Below are 21,681 nucleotides of genomic sequence, written 5' to 3' on the forward strand. Positions count from 1 at the left end.
TGATCCCACAGGCGGAGAATTCGGTGCCTTCATTCAAGAAAAGACCCGAAGTAGAACTCAAGCCACTTGATGATTCAAGGGTAACATTCCTAACTTAGTCGGCCTTCGCTGTGAGATTGCCTAAAACGGATCGGGGTTTTCGCCGAAGAATTCGGTTACGGGGAATTTCCTACGCCCAAGAAAGAATTGGCAGGTCGTCGTGAGGTTAGAATAGCCATATTGACGACGCTTCTATGTACAAGGCGGCACCAAACTTCATGCAACTACGCAGCTATTACGACACCTCAATTAGGAATTCAGCACTAGTCGTAACCCATAGCTGGAAGAAATTGCGAGATTAAGACTTAGCATGCCTTTCAAACGTATTTCACAAACGTATTTCACAAACGTATTTCACAGGCCTTAGTTGTAGGGCTTAGTACAGTTGGGGAGCTTTTGCCCCGGAATGCAGCGGCCAAGCGCCAGGCCGGATGCGCCAACACGGACATCAGCGCGTCATCAAGCAGCCCTATGCGGCTGCGATCACCGATGAGACAGTGACATGATGGTGATTCATGGTGCTCAAACCACTTTCCCATATAAGCAATCAGAAGCAAGAAGGGCCCAAGGCTTTTGTTCAGTGACAGACGGATGAAATCATTCAATACTGACAAGCGCCAATGAGTCACAAGCGAATTCCAATCGGTGTGGTGAAGCGAAATAGGTTTTTAGTCTCATCTCGCCCCAAGGTCTCGTTCATTGCGCCTCAAACTCACTCGCCTTCTGTCCATTCTCGGAATTTCAATACGACGAAACCTCTCAGAGTCCCTGCAGTCATGGATGCCATCAAGGTGGGTTTCAATAGGAACGATCCCGGTTACTGAACAAGGATTGACGAAATGGCCAGAACACCATCGCGGAGAATTTTGGAGGCGCGGCCTCAAAGCTGGGAACTCACCAATTCAGCTTGGATGAATGTCCCGACCAGACGGGAAAGGTAGCCGTCGTCACCGGCGGAAGCGAGGGTATCGGCTACGGCGTCACTTATACTCTCCTCAAGCATAACATATCCAAGATTTACATCCTCTCCGTCCTGAAAGAGGTTGTCGATGGCGCCAAGGATGCCATTGCAAAAGATCTCGGTGCTGACAAGGCTGAGCGTACCAAATGGTTCCAGTGCGACATGGGCGACTGGAATCGCGTCAAGGAGGTAGCCGAGCAGATCAAGAACGACACGGATCGTCTTGATGTCTTGGTGAATAATGCCGCGAGGGGTATCATGACCTACCAGCTCACCGACTACGGCGTTGACCGGCACATGGCTGTAAACCACATGGGCCATGTCATTCTTACGTCGCACTTATTGCCTCTCATCAAGCAGACGGCGGAAAAAGGCGACGTTGTCAGAATTGCAAATCAGGCCAGCAACGCCCACCAGGCTACACCTAGCGACTGCAAGTTCGAGAGTCTGGAGGAGCTGAATACTGATTTGGGTCCCAACGGTCAATATGGCCGAAGCAAGCTCGCAGGTATCTTGTACGCGAGGTACTTCAACCGTAAAGTCACGCAGAATGGGCACCCAAACGTGTTGATGAACGCCACTCATCCTGGATTTGTGAGCACCAAGATGAGCAAGGAGGAAATTTTCGAGCCGTGAGTTACAACCTTAATCGTCACATATCTCAAAGCTACATACTTACGCAATAAAGGTACCCCCTTGGAGGCTACGCTATGGCGGTTGGGATGGAGCCTTTCAAGAAGTCACAATGGGAGGGTGCTGTGTCTATGGTGTACGCGGCCGCCGCCACAAAAGAATCCGGCCAGTACATATGTCCTCCTGCGGTTCCTGAGCCAGGCAGCAAGCTTGCGCAGGATGACGCTCTGGCCGATCAACTGATGGAGTTGACTCGTCAAATCATTACTGAGAAAACTAAGACGTCCTCGGTGGATAAGGGGTGTCCCATGGATGACTTGGTTCTGCACTAATTAAATACCTGCATCACGTCATTTACTGAGTCCATCATCGCATGGCTAGATTTGAACATGAATATTAGTCTAATTATTGGCGAAATGTATGTTCGCTCGCTATCGATGGAATAAAGATCCTTCCCTCCTCCTCTGGTTTACATCACCCTCCAATCCAAAACCGCACCTAATCTCGCTTGGCGACCAGAGCATGCTATCTCTTGCCCGGGGGTATCTTCCTCCATCCGGACCCATTCCATCCCCAACATTTTGACCCATCACGCCATATCCTAGCTTAAGCTTCTTCACATCCTTCGGTACATCGCCTCTATCTCTATCAGGGCCTTCCCAATTGACCTTCTCCAGCGCTGGGCCTCTTGTGGCCGCCACCACACTCGAGAACCGTGTGTTTCTTAACACACCCCCATTCTCATTGACCGCGAACCCACCAGCAATCACGCCCATGATGGCTAGAAATATGGCGATCGAGTATACGATCCACAGATCACGTTCATGGTAACTGTACATATTGGCCATGCGCGACTTCTGGCAGGGAAAACGGTACGCCGAGTGATTACCGTCACCGCCTCCCTCGCGCAGCCCGCCAGAGACCTCGTCCGGATGGGCGGCCCACACGACGGGAAGAAATTGCGGTGTCGAAAAGATGGAAAGGATAAGGTCCTCGTAGAATTCCTGCACCATGTCCTGTAGGTCAAAGACGGGAAAGTAGTTGTTGCGCGGGTCGAGGAGCTTCGTCTGGATGGCTTCCGTGTTTGCCATTGGATTCGCGGATTGCTTGTCGATCTGCACAGTGCCGTTAAGGAACTTGCGGAGCATGAAGCCCAGGGAATGGTACGCGGCGATACGGCGGTATCGTTCAACGTCTTGAGGGACGATGTAGTTCTCTTTCGGTGTCGCAGTGATGTTGTCTGCTGTGCCGTCGTTTGCGTCGAGGCCGGGGATGTAGGTTGTGTTGATGACGGGTATGGTGAAGTTGTGTTTCTTCATGTATGCTGACCGTATGGTGTCGGTGTAGTTGAAGACAGCAGTGTATTCCGTCACATAATGCTCGCATGCAAAGATCTTGGGGATGTATTGCATTAGCTCATCTTCTTCCTTTGAGGAAGCCAGATGGTCTGCGTCAGGTGGAACGACGTGACCGATCCAGATGACCGGTTCAGTGCGAAGAGCTCCCATATGCTCAGGATAGGGCGGGTCCATCTTTGGAATGCCCCCAATCTCGACGTCCTTCATCTGCGTGGTTGAATACTCTCCTCCGCTCGTGAAAGCGTAGTACGCGTACGTTCCTTCGGGGATGAGAATATCCGTTCCAAACGGCGGAGGAGCCTGCCCAGACTGTTGCGTGAGGTTCGCGGGTGTCGAGCCGATGCCCCTGGCCTGTTCGCTGCACTTATATCCCGGGGCTGTGAAGTCTATCTCAAAAGTACAGTTCCAGCCCTTGCTACACACCTCCGTTGAGGCGTTTTTCCGCGCCACAACTTCCTGCAAGAAAGCTCCGAGAGTCGCGGTCTGTTGAAAGTTGGGACTCGGCCCGGTGTAGTAATCGAACCAGCCCTCCGGCTCCGAGTCCGCCGGCTTGGTAGAGTTCCAAATGGATAGCGGCATCTCATAACGGCCGTCGATCTTGATGGGCTTTCGCCAGTCATGAGTGTCCTCCCTCGCGAAATTTAGACTGCGAACAGCCGGGCAGGTAGTGTTTTGCAGAATAGTCTTGGGCTCAACAAGCAAAGTGTTGGCTGTGAGAATGACCACCAAAGGAGAAAGCCTGTGATCTGTGTGAGCAAAGTGCCTTCATCATTTCTCATCAACTTTGATCCTTGACTGCTTACCAGACGAACAGGGCCAAAGCAGCCGCCACCTTGGCACCCATAAGAAACTCCAAGTTCACAAAAGCAATAACGTTCTCCGTAGCAGCGAACATGGAATCCAGCGCAGCAATACTCATAAACCTCGATCTCACAGTCGTCCAGATCCGCTGCTGGAATGCCGATATCACGGCGGCGCCCAGACTTGCCTTGGCCGCGAAAGCCAGGATCGTGCCGTACCTAAGCATGCGCACCTGGTCGTCCGCGGGTTGGCCGTTCAGGGTGTGATAGTAGACATGGTGACCAATTGCGCAGCCGATGCCGAGTAAGAGCCACAAGTACATGTTCCATGATGAGTGCCAGCTGCAGTGAGGCCGTTTCATCCGGAACGGCTTGTTCCTGTCAGTTGGCGGCCCCAGATAGTTCTCGGGAACGTACGGCGGCGGTTTCGGCGGCTCGTGATCATGATCTTGCTCGTACTGCTGCTGTGTGCCGGCTGGAGGTGAGCGATGCCCATCGTAGACGGATTCTTGGGCATTCTGCAGCAGGCCGGCACGGGCATCATGGCGTTGATCTCCGCCGCCTCCGCTGCCGTGGTGGTGAAGCGCATCCGCATCTCTTGAGGAATCATCAGGCGACTCCCGGCCGTGGAACGTGGGATCAGCGCGGTAATGCGCCGATCCGCTAAGCGAGCTCAGGTCGATGCCATGCGTGTCCATCGGGCCGCGGTTGGTCGTCCTTTGTGTCGTTGTATCCTCCTCGGGCGTCGTCTCCGCGACATGAACAGTTGGGCCGAACTTGTTTGGTGTGAATAGTGATGTGAGCGGCACGGGTTTGCGAGGGATGGAGTTTGTTCGAGCGTGCCATCCCAGTTGCGGAGAAGAAGTTGTTGACTCTGGTGATACGGGAGAAATCACTTCTGATGCAGGTTGAGGAGCTTGATGAGGAGGTGGAGGTGAGCTCGGGGAGGATGGGATGGAGGATGCGCTAGTCCGCTGGCGCGCATCGAATCTGCCGAGGGGCTGCGGCAACGTCGTCATGTTCGCTGTCAAATGTCTGTCCGTATGGCTGGATGAGATCCAGCTGGAATTTCAGCCCCCCTTGATAGTCTGGTCCCACGCGAGAGAGACAAGACACACAATCAGTCTCACACACACACCCAAATTACCCATGCATGTGCCACCAGGCAACCACAGTAAGCAAGATCCACGAAAGCTTCCGCGCGGTTGGCGTTCCCCGTAGTCGGTCGGGTCACTGGCCTTGACCCTCCCTGGGATACAGTAATCCTCGTGGCTGTGTCTTGAGTCTGCTTTTGCTGCTTGGCCACGCGAAGGAATCCCTTTCTGCAGTGTCCCGAAGGCGGAGCGGCGCGCAGGCGTCGCAGACACGGGATTACTGATGCGTTTCAATCTTTGTTCTCGTGTCAAGAACCAGTTCGTCCAGTCTCTTTCCCGTCAATGATGATCCGGGGTCCCGGTAGTGTGGGTTCTTGTCGCTCCTCTGTGTCCGAACGCTACCCCCGTATGGTTGTCGATCGGCGCGTATATCCGTCGCGCAATGGATATCAAAACCTTACTTTACCGGAAGCCTTTTCTCTTCGCAAAGAATCACCGGCATGATCCATCTGAATTTTCGGGGACCAGTGGAGCATTTGTACACAGGGATGGGCATTTCTGAACCCTCATCAAACCCATGTCGGACCCCCAGCCCCCTTTTCCCACGCAGTTGGGACCAGCCGCAACATTCTGGGCCATTCTGCTGACACCGATGGTATGGGACGCGCCAATAAGATGGTACAGCAACTTTTGAGGGGCCACGCCGTAAAAAGTCTTCCAGGTTCCAACACTCTGACTGTTGGGTTTCTGCTTGATGTCGCCATCTGACCGGACTGGCGATCAATAGTATGCTGCCGTTGGAGAAGCTTAGCGAAGGATTCAACAGTCCCCGTTCCAGACTCTCTCGGTTGCGACGCAGGATACAGGTGGGTGGGCGGTGTCTGACTCGGCGACAGTTGGTCCCAAAGAAGAGCTCCGTTCCGATGCCGTGGTAGCGGACCTGGGTCCGGAAAGAGATCGGGAGCACCCATAAAGGGCCCTTGGTCGTCCTTTCTATCGTCTATCATTTGTGAGAGACCGCTGGTTTTTTTTCTTCTACATCATTTGAAAGGTCGATCAAACCAACGTGTCTTGTATGAAAGACCCATCCTGCGCAGCAACTCGAGCAAGCCCTGGCATCGCGGTTCCACGCGACACCCGAAGCCTCTCGCGCCCGTGTTATTTTAAAGGCAGGTTCTCTGATGAAGTCATTATTTTGATATCCCGGACTTAAAGGCGACTCGAAGTTCGTCATCAATCATCGCTTACAGTAGGTAATAACAATCGCGCCAGCTTCATGTGGTGCCCAGTCTTCAGTGCAGGAACGCCGGCCTAGGACAGGCTCCAACGACCAAGATGTCTTCCCCATCTCCCATCCTCTCTCTATTAGTCTGTTGGAAACCCAAACGGGCTATCCCTTGTGAATCGTTGACGGCCCACTGTGAAAGGTCTGCGCGAATCGCGTTTTTCACCATCACCTACCGGCCAGCGACGAGGAGGTTGGTTGACCGCCTGATTTCCCACATAGATGTGACCGAACAATCAGACAACCCCAGAAGCAAACATGGAGATCCCTGGCTGTAACAAAGGTAGGGTTCAGTCCCGGAACGGGTTCGCTCGCCACCAGCCATTGACGCCGAGAAGAATGGAAGGGCTTTCCCCGCACAAGATAGCGGGCTAAAAGTGACTGGTAGGTATATCAACAGGTGCAGGGGCCCTGCAATCATGGAGACTCTCAGCTGTAGATCTGTCGCGTCGTCGTCGTCGCTTTGTCTGCGTGTAAACGCCGTCGACAGAAAGTTGCGCCGCGCTATGTGACAGTAGCCATGTCTTTTCAAGAGCAGATCTCCAATATGAGAGGGACTAACGATGCACTATTTCCACCCTCATTGCACGGCAGTATTGCGCTCTTTGCATTGATTCCGCTATCGATTTGGTATCTATTGTCTTGGTACCGGTTACGGCACATCCCAGGCCCTTTCTTGAACTCTCTTTCGATTCTACCGATGCAGCATATGACAAGAGGTGGAAAGTTGAGTTTCATGTTGAAAGATCTAGGAGACAAATATGGCAAGACTCTCAAACCTGCGTATTGATCCCGCCCAAGCTTACCTTTGACCCCATAGGACCGCTAGTGCGCGTTGGCCCAAACGAAGTCTTGTTCGGCGATCCAGACGCATACCGCAAGATATCGGCGGTCAGATCGGACTTCACCAAAGGGCCCTGGTATGCTCTCGCCAAGGTCGTGCCTGACCAAGACAGCCTTTTCTCGATGAGAGACGATGACCTGCGAAAAGAGTATAGAGCGAAGCTGAGTCCTGGTGTATGTAAAAGCATACAATTCGCTAGACTACGTCGAAACTCACTCGTTCTAGTACGCCGGCAGAGAAAACGGTGGTTTCGAACCCGGCGTCGACAGAATTGTCGCGCAATTCGTCAATCTTGTCGAAACTAAGTACATCTCCACGTCAAAGGAATTCCGGCCGATAGAGTTCTCCCATAAATCTCAATACTTTGCACTCGACGTTGTCAGCGAGCTTTCTTTCGGAGAAGCTCTTGGATTCCTTGCAAACGATGAGGACTTGTTCGGTTACGTGGCAACCAATGACCTCATCTTTCCGTATCTCGCAGTCATGCTCAACATACCATGGGTAGGCATCTTTATGCAACAATGGCCGTTGAACAAGCTTTTACCCTTCTCAAGTGACGAATTCGGCTTTGGTAAACTGATGCGGTAAGTCGACAGACATCGCTCTGGCACTCATCGGGCTGTCTTCAACTCCTGTGAACTGACCTGTGGCAGGATGGCCAAAAGCCTCGCAGATAAAAAGCTGGCTGCCGTGACGGATGAAAATAATATGGTCCAACAACATCTCCGTAACGGAGTGACTTACAAAGAGCTCTTGGCAGAGATTTTTTTGGAACTGTGAGCCCCAGTCTATTCCCATCTCCAAACCTAGACATAGACATAGACTGACAATTGAACGAAGAATCGCGGGATCCGACTCTACCGCCACCGCAGTACGCATGATCATGCTCTGTCTGCTCAACACGCCATCGTCACTGAATGCACTGCGTCGCGAGATGGACCAAGGCATTGCTCAAGGCCGCATCAGCTCCCCGATCCGCGACTCGGAGGCCCGCCAATTACCTTACCTGCAGGCCGTCATCAGAGAAGGCATACGCATGTACCCCCCGTCAACGGGTCTCAACTATAAGCAAGTAGCCAAGGGAGGAACAGAGCTTCATGGGCAGTTCTTGCCAGAGGGAACGCAGATGGGAGTCAATATTCAAAAGTTGATGAGGTCCAAGGACACGTTCGGCTGCGACGCGGACGTGTTCCGGCCGGAGCGCTGGCTGGAAGTCGCCGCCGAGGACGAAGACCGCTTTCGAGAGATGTGTGGCGTCGTTGACCTTGCGTTCGGGCACGGTCGGTTCCAGTGTCTTGGGAAGACTATTGCGGCCATGGAATTGAACAAGATCTTCATCGAGGTGAGCTAGTGTTGCTTTGGAATATCCGATGTTTGACTTAAAAGTGGCAGAAAGCTGATCATCGTTCTTTAAAGCTGTTCCGGAGATTCGACTTTGCGGTTGTGACTCCTCAAGAGCCTCTCAAGCTTTATGACGCTGCTTTCTGGGTCACAACCGATTTCTGGTTGCGAGTACTACCGAGATCGAGCTAACCTTCCTAGTCTGATATGCAATGCTTTCTAGAGATTTCCTGGCTTGAAGATGTCTCGCTAGCATGAAATTGCGAAGCCCAAGATACCCATGTTTCCTTTGTTGTTGGGAATGTTGACCAAGAGAGAAGCTACTGAGAATTTGGGTGCCGGAATATGATAGCAAGTAATGTGATAGCAAGTCGGCCAAGGAGCGCGTACTCTTCAGCATCGTAGGATCATTACTCATTGAATAGGAATCCAGTCACCGCTATTTGAGCTGATACGATATTATATGTGCTCATGTTTGCTCCGGGACTCGGCGGTGAGAAGCTTGACGCTGTACCCCAATATTTACACTTTCCGCTCTCGAATTCCCTGAACACCATCCATGGCACCGGAACAGAGTTTGGCGGCAATCCCGATGCATCCGCTGCTCTTATCGTCTTAATCCTTGAAAGCTCATTTGGGTACGGTGAGATTATCGATATGTACTTACATGGATCCTGGCGGGAAACGTTCAGCGATAACACTCTCGGCAAAGCTGCCAGATTTTGACATGCGTCTGCGTCAGTCCGATGGTCGAAACAATCTGAGTGCTCAGCATTGTACGTAAAAAGTTTGGTTCGTGCGAGTTAGTCTTTCATGGTATGTGCTCAAGCCAATAGTTCATCTGACATTCGTCATGTCAATAGCCGCAGTCAGAAACCCAATCCAGAACTTCGGGCCGCACCTAATAGGCCTCTCTCAAGCTCAAAAGTCCCCTCGCCAAAGACACTCGTCATCAGTGCATAGAGAGAGATGGTGTCACTTACGGCACGCAATGGATCCTTCCAAAGGTACTTGAGAAGCCATAGCGGGATCGGCTTCGGTGTCGGCTTCGATCAGTGACATCCGGGACCAGGAGCTCGCTCCCCTCGGAGCGGGGGAGGGGGAAGGCAGCTATCGTTGCGGGGAATACCCATTGACATTTGTTTCCCCATGCTACCTAACATCAACACCTCAGTCATGTCAACGCGGCATGACTGCTTGTGTGCCATCAGCTTATCCACGGCGAACAAAGCTACCCCGCCGGCATTGCTTGGCGTACATCGAATTCTAGCACAAACAAGGCAGGTCACTCACATTTCCAAGCAGCTAAGCTCTCTCTTCCACGCCGTCTTACTGCTTGCCGTTCCGTCATCGCGTGAATTGGGGTAGACCAGTCTCGAAAGTACCATATCTCCCCCAGAAATCGGGTCAGCTTCTCCCCAAAGTGCCGGGTCTTTGGAGAAAGATATGACGACGTGCGTTCTCACTGCCTTGCCCGCGGACAGCAGGTTCTTCCCAGCCTGCATATCGCCAATGCCATCAGAGCAGGGCGAACAGCTCCAGAATGCCAAGCAATATTGCGGGAAAGTCTCTTTTAATGGCATCACCGGCCTTAGCGATGGCTGACGATCGCTGGGCATATTTTCTGCGATTCGATTGTGGGTGGGCTGCCTGCGGGAGAGAGCTATAACTGTGCCTTTCCGTCACCCCTCCCGGAGGCCGAGTTTTGGCAGAGACCTTTTTGTTCTCGAAGTCTGACCGTTGCCGGCAAAAACCACTGAGCTGAGCCTCTGCCTATTGCTCTACAGGATTTTGCCCATCATGCGTTGCCGTCAAGTCTTAGTCGCCTTGGCCTATGCGGCCCTCGCCTCGGCCTGCCAACGGGATTTCTTCGTCGAGAAGCGGCACACGCACCGCAAGCCCATCGCAAAGCGCGCCGACGACGTTTGGCCTCCAGTCCTGACAGAGGATGAGACGATCTTGGTCAATGCCTTTGACAATGTCACCGTTGACGAGTGGTCAGATTACTACGGCCACCAGGTCAAGCTTGCGGGACTCGGAAAGGAAGCGGCGCAGTGGACGGCGGACAGGTGGACGGAGAATGGCTTCGATGCAAAGCTAAACGAGTATCATGTCTACCTGAGCTATCCTGTTCATGCTTCACTGGAAATTACCTACCCTAACAGCACGACAAACAATGTCAGGCTCGATGAGGATGTTCTAGAGGAAGACGATGTCACGGGGAGGGAGGATAGACAGCCGACGTTCCATGGTTACTCTGCGTCAGGAAACGTGACTGGGGAATATGTTTACGTCGGGTGAGTGCTTCGCTGCCACGTCAGACGTGTTGAGCCGTGCTAATTATCCGTGAAGTCGCGGTTCCCAGGCAGATTTTGACCGCCTCGTTGAATTGGGAGTCGAGCTCGAAGGCAAGATTGCATTGGCCAGATACGGCGGCCTCTTCCGTGGCTTGAAGGTTAAGAATGCGCAAGATCACGGCATGATTGGCGCTGTCATCTTCACCGACCCCGGCGATGACGGAAACCAGACTGTTGCTAACGGCTACGAGGCATATCCCCGTACGTCTTCTACTTCCACGGAATATCTCAAGTCAGTGTGCTTACAAAATGCCCCGCAGATGGTCCTGCCAGGAATCCCAGCGCTGTTCAGAAAGGCTCCGTCCTCTTCCTCTCTACTCATCCGGGCGATCCAACAACCCCAGGCTACCCATCCCACGAGGGCGTCGACCGCGCAGATATTTCGCCCGTGACGCCCAAGATCCCTTCCATTCCGATCTCCTACGCATCTGCTGAGCCTCTGCTGCAGGCACTGGATGGATTCGGAGTCTCCGCAGAGGAAGTCAACCGGACGATCTGGGCTGGTGCATTGAACGCCAATTACAGCTCCGGCCCGGCCCCGGGAGTCACTCTACACCTGGACAACTTGATGGAAGGCAAGATCACACCCATTTGGAACGTTATTGGCTACATCAATGGCACCAATGCCGATGAGACGATTGTCATTGGAAACCATCGTGACACCTGGATGATTGGAGGCAACGGCGACCCCAACTCTGGATCCGCCATCTTGGTCGAGTTTACCAAAGCTGTGAGTGCTCTTGTGTCCAAGGGCTGGAAGCCTAAGAGGAATATGTAAGCCATTGACTCTCTAGCCGACAGGATGATTACAGTCTCTAACCTTTTTGTAGCGTCATCGCGTCCTGGGACGCCGAGGAGTACGGCCTCGTCGGCAGCACTGAATGGGTCGAGGATAACGTCAACTGGCTTACCCAGACAGCCGTGGCCTATCTGAACATAGACGTCGCAGTATCAGGTCCGAGACCCGCTCTCGCCACCACTCCTGAGCTACAGACCGTCGGCACTGAGATCTTCAAGAAGATCATCTACCCCAACTTTGGCGGCTTCAACATTAGCCTCTACGACGCTTGGCTGGAGTCTTCCGACGGCATCGTCGAGTCTCTGGGCAGCGGTAGTGACTTTACAGGCTTCTTGCATCGGGGTATCAACTCGGTGAGTACTTACTTTCCGTCGGCGAAAAGGCGCTCTAGAGCCCTCTTTGGGGGCGAAAACTGACTTGCTCAAGCTCGACGTCGGCTCTAACAACGGCGCGACCGATCCAGTCTGGCATTACCACTCAAACTACGACACCTACCACTGGATGGCCAACTTTGGCGACCCAGGCTTCCTGCTTCACGCCGCCATGGGCCAGTACCTCACCTTGCTCGCCTACCACCTCGCCGACGACGAGGTCCTCCCCATCGACGTACCGAACTACGCCACCGAGCTACGCGCATATCTCTCCGACCTGGAAGAATATGCTGAGTCTGAGGGCGCCGAGATCGATCTCTCCGAGCTCTCCGACGCCATCGAGGTCTTTGCGACGCGGGCCGACGAGGTCAAGGCTCTGGAGCAGCTCGCTGTCACGACGGGCGACGCGGATCTGATCACGGTTGTGAACCACAAGTACCGTGACTTCCAACGGGGATTCATCAGTCAGGGTGGTTTGCCTGATCGGGAGTTCTACAAGCATGTCATTACTGCCCCTGGCTTGGACACCGGATATGCTGCTGTGCTTTTCCCTGGGATCACGGAAGGCATCCAGTACGGCAAGGGCAACCTCACTGTCGCCGAGGAGTGGGTTTCGAAGACTGCTCGAGGCATCTTGCGGGCTGCTGATATCATTAAGACGTAAAGTCCCAACAGACAAAATGTGAAGGGCTCACCACGAGCGGCGCCGGGTACCGGTGAGAGTGGGCCTTGCCGTTTCCGGCCCTTCGGCGCTGATCGGGCTCATTTCGCCAGGGGTTTCTCCGTCTTGCCCACGAGAGATTGCAGAGAAGATTTTCGTACAATACTAATATTTAATGCGCCGTCACATGCACTCAACAAGGAATGATCTACGCCTTGTCCAGCTCATGTCAATGGAATTAAGTGAAACGATAATGTGATGCTCACCTTAGGCATACAACAGGTATTTCATTGAGTCGTGCACCTTGAAAGAAACTCAGCAACTTCGCGTGCTCCGCTCGTAGTGTAAAATCTCCCAACTCATTTGTTCTTGATACGTTGATGTGGTGTAATATTTCCAGGCTTCGGCGCCAAGATCGTACTCGTAATGTATCGATCAAGTCTCACATATGTATGAGGTGCGGATTCCATGTCACGATCGCAAGCACTGCATCACACTGTAAATGCTCGATTATGATGGTCGCCAAATGTCATTCATTGTATCTAAAAACAACCTGAACTCCTAACCGTCGTTTCTGAATCGAAGAAGCCGGTGCGTGCAACTATACCAAAACGCCCATGCTCAGTACCTCACGTAGGTCATGTCGTACTCCCTAAGAAGCCTGTCCTCCAGGCCGCCGCTTCTCGATGTTAAGAACAATGTCAATGAAACTGCGCTTGAGTGGACTCTTCTTCCTAGCAGCCAGCAACTGCGCAGTCTTGAGAATGTTCTTGATCTGTCGGCCATTGAGCTTTAGCTCAGACAATTGAGCGATATCCTCATCGGAGACCTCGCTCTTGAGCGTGGCCCCCTGCAAAAAGTTGCGCCAGATCTGGCGACGAGACTCCGGGGTAAGGTCCGGGTACTCGAGCGATACGTGGATGCGTGACTGGAAGGCCAAGTCGATGTTGTCAACGCGGTTAGTCGTCATAAAGAGGATGCCCTCGTAGTATTCAAGCGTCCGAAGGAAAATGGAGACGACCTTGTTGCGCTCAAGATCGTGCGTAGAGCGTGCCTCGAGGAAGACGTCGCACTCATCTAGGAGCAGGATCGCGTTCCACCGCGCCACGAGTTCGAGGATGCGTGAGAGGCCGTGCTCGACCTCCCACGGCTGCGAGCCCAGATCGCCCGAGCTGAGAGTGTGTAAGGGAACGCGGAGGTTCTCAGCGACAGCTTCCGCCGTCAGAGTCTTGCCTACACCAGGGGGGCCCGAAAGGAGACAGATGATGCCCTTGCCCTTGCCGGAGATGACATCGTCAAAAGTAGAGCCGTCAAGTTGCGACTCAGAGAAGGCGAGGATCAGTTCCTTCTGGTCCTCGGGCAAAACAAGCTTGTCGAAGGCGTTTGTGTTCCAGGTGATCTCGCTGACCTGCTCGACGAAGAAGTCTAGCCACTTCTTCAGCTTGAGGGAGTAGCCCCGGGTCCGAGACCGCGCCAGCATCTGGTGGTAAGGAGTCAGCTTGAGGTTGCCGTCCTTGCCCAGCCCATGCTGACGCTTCCACGCTGAAAGAGCCTCCATGTCCTTTGCGTTCCAGTCGTCAACGTAACGGTTGCGGTAAGGGCTGAAGCGATTGAATGAGTTGATGTCAACTACGATGCGGCCTTCGACCTGGATGGGCACCTCGTTGCCCTCGCTGTCCCAGGTGATGGCAGTGCCCGAGTACTGCTTGTAGTTGTGCCCAGCCAGCTCCTCAAAGATCTTGCCGCGCTGGATAAGGCTGGTACGCAGCTTCTCCTTTTGGGCGTGGAATGCCCAGGGGAAAGCGTTGAGGCCGGTGATCTTCTTAGTGCCGAGGAACTCGGAGATGTTGATGCGCTCGCCGTAGCGGCCGAACTCCTTGCCGCCGTAGTCGACGCAGTCGGCGCGCAGCTGGAGAAACTTACCGCAGTTGTTCTCCATGTACTCTGTCTCCTCAAGCTCGAAGGCTGATAGAGGACCCTTGTGGGCTGAGAGGACGATGGCACCGGGCTGGAAGATCATCCACAGATGCTCGAATGTGATGACGCCCTTTGCGACGTAATCCTCGAATGCCTTGATGGTGTTCCCAATTTCGTACTGGAGGATGTCATGTAGGATAGTCAGATGCTCCTTGGTGTTTGCATCGAGGTCCTTCTTGCCCATGTACTTGCGGAATTCCGTCCAGCGATGTACAAAGGGGCGGAAGGGAGCGTCGAACTCGAGACGTTCCAGCTCACAAGCGACGCCAGTGTAGCCGTCCAAGATCACGCCCAAGGCCTTCTTCAGCCAGGGGCTCTGAATGACGATGGAATCGGCCTCAAGCTTCTTCCGGCTGTCGTTGCTCTTGACGTTGCGCACCACGACGGCGTATTGCTCCGTCTCTTCGTTCTCGGCGGCTTCCTGCACGTCTTCCGGATACTTGTCTACCCATGTCCAGTTGCCATCGCTGTCTTTGGCGGACTTGTAGATGTTCTTAGTAGAAGCGATTGAGCCGAAGGGAGCGAGTGGCTTCTTGGGCTTCTCCTCCTCATCCTCATTGTTCTCCTCGCTGTTGGTCTCTGCTGAGGCCCCGTCTTTCTCGACGCTCTCGCCGTTGGTGGAGTCACCATTTGACTCTTTGCCGTTTGTGGTTGATATGCCATTCGTCTTCTCTTGAGCTGAGGTCTTGGTCTCCTTGACCGATTCGTCGACCATCTTCAGGCCTAAGGCAGCCGCTGCCGCTGCTGTTGTGCGTGCCATTGTGAATAATTTTTTGTCTAGATACAACGGGAAGAAGAGATGCTGATGAATTCGAACTGCAATCTCGGATTGAAGATAGTTTGCCGCACATATTTATCTTCATTGCGTTGCGATACCTCCAGCAAGTCACGCGTGCAAAGTGTAAGAAGTCTTTCTTTTGCCATCTCATCAAACCTGACAGCAAAGCGCCAGGCACCACGGCATCGTGCCCTAGTGGCTGCCTCAACAGGCGTCGAATCGGTTGATGCCTTTGATGCGCGTGGCATGTGGCAGTGACTCACCCTTGTTCACGGCTCATGGGCTGCCGACTGCGAAACGTATGCGTCTCTGTGTGGAAAAGAGAGCATGTTGCTGCCTACGATGCGCGGTTCGTCGCAGAAGCGTTGATCGAACGAAGAGGCCAATTGTCGCGCGAGATGTAAGCACTAGAGCGAGATGGGATCCCGCATTTGCAAGGCAGCAGAGCCGCCCTGGCACAAAGTTTGTTATCAGGATTCAGGCCGCCAGAACTGGCCGTCTTGCTCATTCGCCGATCTGTGGCAAACAAATTGTCTTTGGTGAACAGACGATTGACAGTGTTTCAACGTGCAAAAGAGTTGAGCTTCTACCCAGAACATGAAGTCAGAACAATGTTGATGTGATTGAGTCAACCTACAGAGGCCTCACGAAGGATTCTAGAAGAGACCTAGATAACGCTAAAGTCGCGTCAACTCCTGCAGGCAGACGAGCACTGCCTACAGCCCCGGTTCTTTCAAGCATTTCTGTTCGCTTCAAGCGAGACGGGGACGGGAAGCACCAGACCGATCGTTTGTTCAACCCCTGGAAGGGCTGAGCATCATAGCGTCACAGCGCCACATAAGCAGACAGAATAGCGGGGGAACGAGGACTGATATAGCTAGGATTATTGATTGAGACACGTGTAGCACGTCCAATGTTTCTTGTAAGCCCTGTTTGCATCCTGTTCCAGCCACGGCTCTCACATGTGGTGAATAGGTCCTGTTAACTTTGAGGCTCGCGATAAACAGACTACGTTATTGCGCATTGTCTTCCAAGAATAAAGTTACCGAATCCAGTCTGCTTCGGCTGTACCCGCGTATATACAATCTTTAACAGAGAAAGAGAAACAAAGCACGAACACAAGCTATCAAGTACTGTAAGTATGTACAGAGAATTCAAAACGCTGACCGCTAGCACTTTACTGACTGACCCCAGGCTCCTCAGTTCCTCACGCAAAACCTTCTTGGTTCTACTTCCAGCTAGTACTGACCGTAACCGCAGTAGAACAGCTTTGGGGCACAGTGTAGGATCTGTTCGGGTCGCTCTCCCATGTCGCGGTCCCATCCGACGCCACATTGATGAACTTGTACTCGAAAGTCGTCCCGGCCGGCAGCGAGACAGTGTAGGTCCACAAGTTATTCGCGCTGGTGTACTGCGCCGCCGAAAGCGCCGGGGCCGATGCCACATTCCAGTTGCCGAGTGCAGCAATGGATCCCGCGACCTTGATTGTCTGGCCCGGAACCGTTTTGACAATCTCATTGAAAGTAACAGCCACAGAACTGGCGATCGCGCAAGTGCCGCTTGTAGCTGTCGCCGCAGCGCTGGTCGTGCGTGTCGAGGACGGCGAAGTGCTTCCCCCACCGCCGATGGCGATGTCGGCGCACGTGAGGTAGACCTGGCCGGTCTGGAACGAGTTCCAGCGCAGCGATAGCAGAGTGTGGTTCGAGACATAGTCGGGAATCTTGATCTTCTTGGTGACGGTGTAGCCGCCGGCGATGGAGGTGTAGCATGACCCCAGCGCGTTGTTGTCGACGCCCTGGCACCCGCGTCGGCTGCTCGCCTGGAACGCGTTGCAGGTGAACCAGTCATTCCGCCAGCACGCCTGCCCGGAGGCGCAGTCTGGGCTATAGTCGCAGCTCTGGCCCGAGACGTCGGTGCACTTGAGGGTTCCGGCCTGGAAGCAGTTCTCGGCGGCCTGCTTCTCGTCGTCGGTGGGGAGGTATCCGGGTGTAATGAACTTATCAACGATGGACTGGTCCTGGCAGATGCGGTAGCTGAACATGCCGCCGTGGTCGCCATTGTTGTCGACACACCACTGGACATCGACGGTCTGGCCGCGAGTGTAGCTTGCGACTACATTGCTGCCCCAGTTGCTTCCGGGCTGGTTATAGTCGACGCTGACGCGAGCATTGTAGCCGCAGGGACCGCTTCGTCCGACAGTGGCGGCCGTGAGGTCCGGCCACGCGGAGACAGGCTCCCGGATAGTGCACTCGGGGCAGGAATCTATGCCGGCCTGCCGATGTTTCGTTAGCACAATACCGAAGCAGTCTTCGATACTACTTGTTGGGTTCTTACCTCATGGCCGAGACGAGTGCGGCTAGAAGGGATCGTCAGATATCCATGTCCATAAGCAGAGGAGAAGAAGGTGGCAACTGCCAAGGTCGTGGATGACTTCATGTTGAACGGCTTGCAGGCGTCCTGTGAGATGTTTGACCGTTCAAGATGTCAACTTACAACTACTTTCGGAAGCGGCGCTCCATGTCTCTCACAACATCAGTCTGAGAGGGATCATCTTGGCTTTATATGCCAAATTCCACGTTGGGTATCCCACAGCGTCGCAGCTCATAGCATACTCACATGCTTCTATGATGCTATTAGACATCTCACGATCCAACTTGCCCTTGCTACTCCCACCGGCACACATCATATCAAGCAACGCCGAAGTACCTCCAACCGAGACGGCCCTACCCGTAAATGTCTCCCCGGACCTAAACTCGACCTGGAAGTCCGGGGCATCTCCAAAAAATCATGCAGGCGATGGCGGGGTAGCAAAGTTCTGTTAGTGCCGGCTATCATATCTCCAACTGGCAACCACCGCGGGGTGAGTAGGCCCGTTGTGTGGCTAGCCATCCGAACACCTACCTGCAATGGTTCACTTTGTAGACTTTGCATGCGCCCAACCCCGCGGTCCCTGATGTAGCACATGCAACACAAGAGAGTTCCTGATCTTGGCATGGTCGATGACACCTTACGCCCACGTTCAAGGCGGAGTTGTGCGGAGTCTTGAGGAGTTGAGGTTGCATTCCGCCCTGTACATCAGATGACGGGTCACGACGACCTCAAATTTGCATAGAAGGCCCGAAGATGAGGTCCTTCTCAGATCATGGTATGCACTCTGATCAAAGTCAAGCTCTACCGCTGTCATATAAACTGCCGAAAAACGCCCGGTTCTTGCATACAGGCCATCGATCGCAGGCTAACCCATCCTATTATTGGTGGCTTAATCGAGTAAAACTCCCAAGCTTGTGAGGTGTGGTGGTTTGCATCAGGTTTCCTGCCTGTTCCTGTCTGATCGATTCGGTTCTCATTACTGTCGTAAAGCTTGCATCACATAGCTTTGTTTGTTCTGAAGATATGATCATGTTGGTATTGCTTCAATCAATACAATTTGAAAGCACACGCACTTCAGCAACACCGGAACCTTTAATTACTACCTTACGTCAGTTCTTCAACCGTCAATAACACACATACTTCGGACCGATGCATCGCTGATCATACATTTAGTGGTGGGTGTAGTTATCAACATCTCATATTAAGCATAGCATTATTACTTAGTTCCAAATAATTACAACAGCACCTGGGCCCGTGACAAATTCACCTTATCACTGGAAACCTGAGCTTAGTTTACAGATCTAGGGGGCAACATAGATGAGAATCGCGATGCTAAGAATACCAAACTCTTACGTATGTTGAGTCTACTCAAGGAATATAATATCTTTGTGTTTCGGCTCTGATCACATATGGTTCCTGGTTCGCCCATGTGTGGGTTTAGGATTTCTTAACTCCTGCTTGTATCTATCGAGTACGAAACTCAAGTCAAGCCCTCCTTCTCGAGCTATCTACTACCCCGCTCATACCTCTAGCTTCTATAACGGACCGACTTCATGGTGGTGTTGACGTATGAAATGCCATTGAGAAGTTGGTGTTGTGGCGGATCGATAGTCTATGTAGACAACAGCGTGTGTTGATGACTATGCTCCATACCTACAGCCGCCAACAATTCTCTTACCTCATTTCGATGGTATTTGCCCAGATCCTTGTGGCGAATACTTTCGGCACTTCTCAGGCGTCCGAAAACTACCTCTAGGCTCTCCGCTCGAAGGCACCGACATCTCCAGCAATACGAGCAACCCATCCAACTATTCTCGCCGTATCCCACCTCGAAAAATATCCTGATGCCCTGTTCTAAAGATGACGTGCTGTTAAAAAATCTTTTCCGTCGCTGTGGCTGTCTCAAAATCTTAGTGACGTTCGTGGACTTCGGCGCTTGATACCAAGGTATTGCATGCATGATGCACTGATAGTCACCATGGGCTGCCAAGCTCGTAAATAGAACCACTGCCGGTGTTTTCTTTTCTTCACAAGGCGCATGAATGTTCCTGTAGCGTTTGTCATTTCTGGCCACGTGCTAGGATGCCTGCAGGAGCAACATCAATCCAAGCTTACATCCATTCGTGGGAAGCATTTCTTGCACTGTTTCCAGCAACGCCCCTAAGCCTGATTCTTGTTTTCCATCACACCTGAACGTCCAGGCAAACGTAGCTTTGCGCTCTGAAATACAAACTTCATCATTAGATGAAGGAGAAGTCATCACTATGGCCCTCTTGGCTGCTGATTATAAGTTGAGATCCCTAGGTTCTAGTACTTCAAGTATTCTACAAACACCAAACGAACAAAAACCCACCCAATAGCAGCAAAGCTACAGCGGGTAAGAGCCGCGGTATGATACTTCATGTTGTGTGAAACACTACGTCATGCAATGCATCAATTTGCACTCTAATATAGATCACTTGGCGACGGCGTCTCTCATCGCGAAAGTCCCAATCTTCATAAACAAACCTAATTACGGGAAGGGAGAATCATCAATATAGTTGACTTTCAGCACAGACAAGTATGCGGTATCTATATACGGCTCTGCCGAGGAGCGATACCGAGGCTTGAACGCAGCTCAGACTCTTTTCGGGACTTTGCGACATCTGTGTTCGGGGCGCGGTCGCTGGCTGGCTGGTGTGTTTTCTCACTGCTTACATCTCGCCGCGGCTTCCCTGCTTTAACGATGTTGATGGGAACGAGATCCTAGAATCCCGCTGCCGTATTTTGAGTTCACCTAATTCTACTCACCCGCGCTGACCAATGATAGCGGTTAATGGGAGCACAGTCGTAAGCTTTCCGGGATCTATCCCATCGTGCGCAGTTGTCACCCCAGCGTTTTCGCTCCCATCATCCCAAATAGGCATTGTGTTGGCCTGAACTGGCCTGTACGAGCCTGCTTGATATCCCTCGAACCAAATGAGTACATCCTGACCTTGCGTTTCTCATGTTGAAGCTTTCAGTAAAAATGTGTCGCATCGAATTTTCCGGTAGGTCCATGTGTATTATTTTCTGCCTTGGGCGGCAGGTCGGGGCCTTATTGTGACTGGAAGCTATGTCAACAAGTACATACACTCTCCTAGCTTGATGATATGTATAGTTTCTGTTGGTGCGTTTCCATAATCCATTCAGCCTCCATGGCAACGAGAAGTCCAGCATTACCCCTTATCAAGCCAATCTGAAAGTCATTCTCGACATGACCGGTGTCCCAGTAGCTCACTGTCTAACGCCTTTAGCACTTTTGCATCTGAACTTCTAAAGCCGTTAGAAGAGTGCCCGACCGTTGGGCCGCCATACTTTCAACTAGCGGAATTTTGAGACAAGCCACTGGAATACGAGCTCTGGCGATCATTCGTAGCCTCCAAGTCACTTTCCTATCGCCAAATCGCTTACTCTCTGGTATCATCTCTTGAGCGCGATGTTGCTTCGCGATTCATGTCATTGCCGCCTTAGCCGGTATATACTTACCCGCGATCCTGAACACCTGCGGCGAGCATGAGGCGCCCGGAATTGACTCCTTTCAAATTGCAGTGCTAGGTGGTTAATTAACCTGGTCCAGCGCACGTACTTAAGGCCGTCGATGTCAATAGTGGAACCGGCGCCGGTCCGGCAAATGTCAACTGATTCCTGGTTCTCGGGTCAGTCCTGATCGAAAAGGAAAAACAACGAGGTTCGAGTCATTGTTTCCTGGGAAAATGGGTCGTTGGCCGCGGTTTATCAAGGACCCATCCGCGCGCGGCACGCCCACATTACGACTGGGAGTCCAAACAAGCACGGACAAGGCGATCGACAATCTGCTCGCGAGAAAAAGCCTCAGGGATGTATCAAGAGATTTGCGCAGGCTTTTTCTGCCAGTCTTTGGGGGCAATCGAGGGCAGCCGTGGAGCCCATGATGCCCATGCAAAATTGTCTCCGGGGTTCGCTTACGACACAGCAGGGGCGTTTTCTCGGAATGCTGCCAGATCCGGTTCTGC

At 52.7% G+C, this 21,681-nt stretch overlaps 5 protein-coding genes across 5 annotated transcripts; 3 read left to right on the forward strand and 2 right to left on the reverse strand.

Annotated features, from left to right (window-relative positions):
* Positions 1 to 536: 536 nt before the first annotated feature.
* BDZ83DRAFT_625910 (retinol dehydrogenase 12) lies at positions 537 to 2,028 on the forward strand. Its single transcript, XM_060508521.1, has 3 exons — positions 537 to 830; positions 887 to 1,632; positions 1,689 to 2,028. The coding sequence occupies exons 1-3, from the start codon at positions 660 to 662 to the stop codon at positions 1,963 to 1,965; spliced, it is 1,194 nt and encodes a 397-aa protein (XP_060363627.1). The 5' UTR covers positions 537 to 659; the 3' UTR covers positions 1,966 to 2,028.
* A 36-nt stretch (positions 2,029 to 2,064) lies between these two features.
* Positions 2,065 to 4,489, reverse strand: BDZ83DRAFT_580511 (uncharacterized protein; the record flags this gene model as incomplete). The annotated part of the gene is made up of 2 exons (XM_060505359.1): positions 2,065 to 3,730; positions 3,795 to 4,489. The coding sequence occupies 2 exons, from the start codon at positions 4,487 to 4,489 to the stop codon at positions 2,065 to 2,067; spliced, it is 2,361 nt and encodes a 786-aa protein (XP_060363628.1).
* Positions 4,490 to 6,535: 2,046 nt separating this feature from the next.
* Positions 6,536 to 8,789, forward strand: BDZ83DRAFT_625916 (cytochrome P450). Its single transcript, XM_060508522.1, has 6 exons — positions 6,536 to 6,934; positions 6,991 to 7,187; positions 7,240 to 7,598; positions 7,668 to 7,790; positions 7,855 to 8,356; positions 8,431 to 8,789. Exons 1-6 carry the CDS (start codon positions 6,691 to 6,693, stop codon positions 8,545 to 8,547), a joined length of 1,542 nt encoding a protein of 513 aa, XP_060363629.1. The 5' UTR covers positions 6,536 to 6,690; the 3' UTR covers positions 8,548 to 8,789.
* Positions 8,790 to 10,155: 1,366 nt separating this feature from the next.
* BDZ83DRAFT_580497 (PA domain-containing protein) lies at positions 10,156 to 12,546 on the forward strand (the record flags this gene model as incomplete). The annotated part of the gene is made up of 5 exons (XM_060505357.1): positions 10,156 to 10,652; positions 10,708 to 10,913; positions 10,973 to 11,486; positions 11,543 to 11,864; positions 11,938 to 12,546. The coding sequence occupies 5 exons, from the start codon at positions 10,156 to 10,158 to the stop codon at positions 12,544 to 12,546; spliced, it is 2,148 nt and encodes a 715-aa protein (XP_060363630.1).
* Positions 12,547 to 13,195: 649 nt separating this feature from the next.
* Positions 13,196 to 17,146, reverse strand: BDZ83DRAFT_720563 (ATPase; the record flags this gene model as incomplete). The annotated part of the gene is made up of 2 exons (XM_060512285.1): positions 13,196 to 15,255; positions 17,125 to 17,146. The coding sequence occupies 2 exons, from the start codon at positions 17,144 to 17,146 to the stop codon at positions 13,196 to 13,198; spliced, it is 2,082 nt and encodes a 693-aa protein (XP_060363631.1).
* Positions 17,147 to 21,681: the final 4,535 nt, after the last annotated feature.

This window comes from Colletotrichum acutatum (assembly GCF_030867785.1).
Source record: "Colletotrichum acutatum strain CBS 112980 chromosome Unknown BDZ83scaffold_63, whole genome shotgun sequence".
In the NCBI taxonomy this organism is placed as follows: Eukaryota; Fungi; Ascomycota; class Sordariomycetes; order Glomerellales; family Glomerellaceae; genus Colletotrichum; species Colletotrichum acutatum.

Coding starts and splice junctions, on each gene's coding strand:
- BDZ83DRAFT_625910 (XM_060508521.1), top strand. CDS start 660: ATGAGTCACAAGCGAATTCCAATCGGTGTGGTGAAGCGAAATAGGTTT. Junction 831..886: donor CAGTCATGGATGCCATCAAG/GTGGGTTTCAAT, acceptor CGAAATGGCCAG/AACACCATCGCGGAGAATTT. Junction 1,633..1,688: donor AAGGAGGAAATTTTCGAGCC/GTGAGTTACAAC, acceptor TACGCAATAAAG/GTACCCCCTTGGAGGCTACG.
- BDZ83DRAFT_625916 (XM_060508522.1), top strand. CDS start 6,691: ATGTCTTTTCAAGAGCAGATCTCCAATATGAGAGGGACTAACGATGCA. Junction 7,188..7,239: donor GAGCGAAGCTGAGTCCTGGT/GTATGTAAAAGC, acceptor CACTCGTTCTAG/TACGCCGGCAGAGAAAACGG. Junction 7,599..7,667: donor GGCTTTGGTAAACTGATGCG/GTAAGTCGACAG, acceptor GACCTGTGGCAG/GATGGCCAAAAGCCTCGCAG.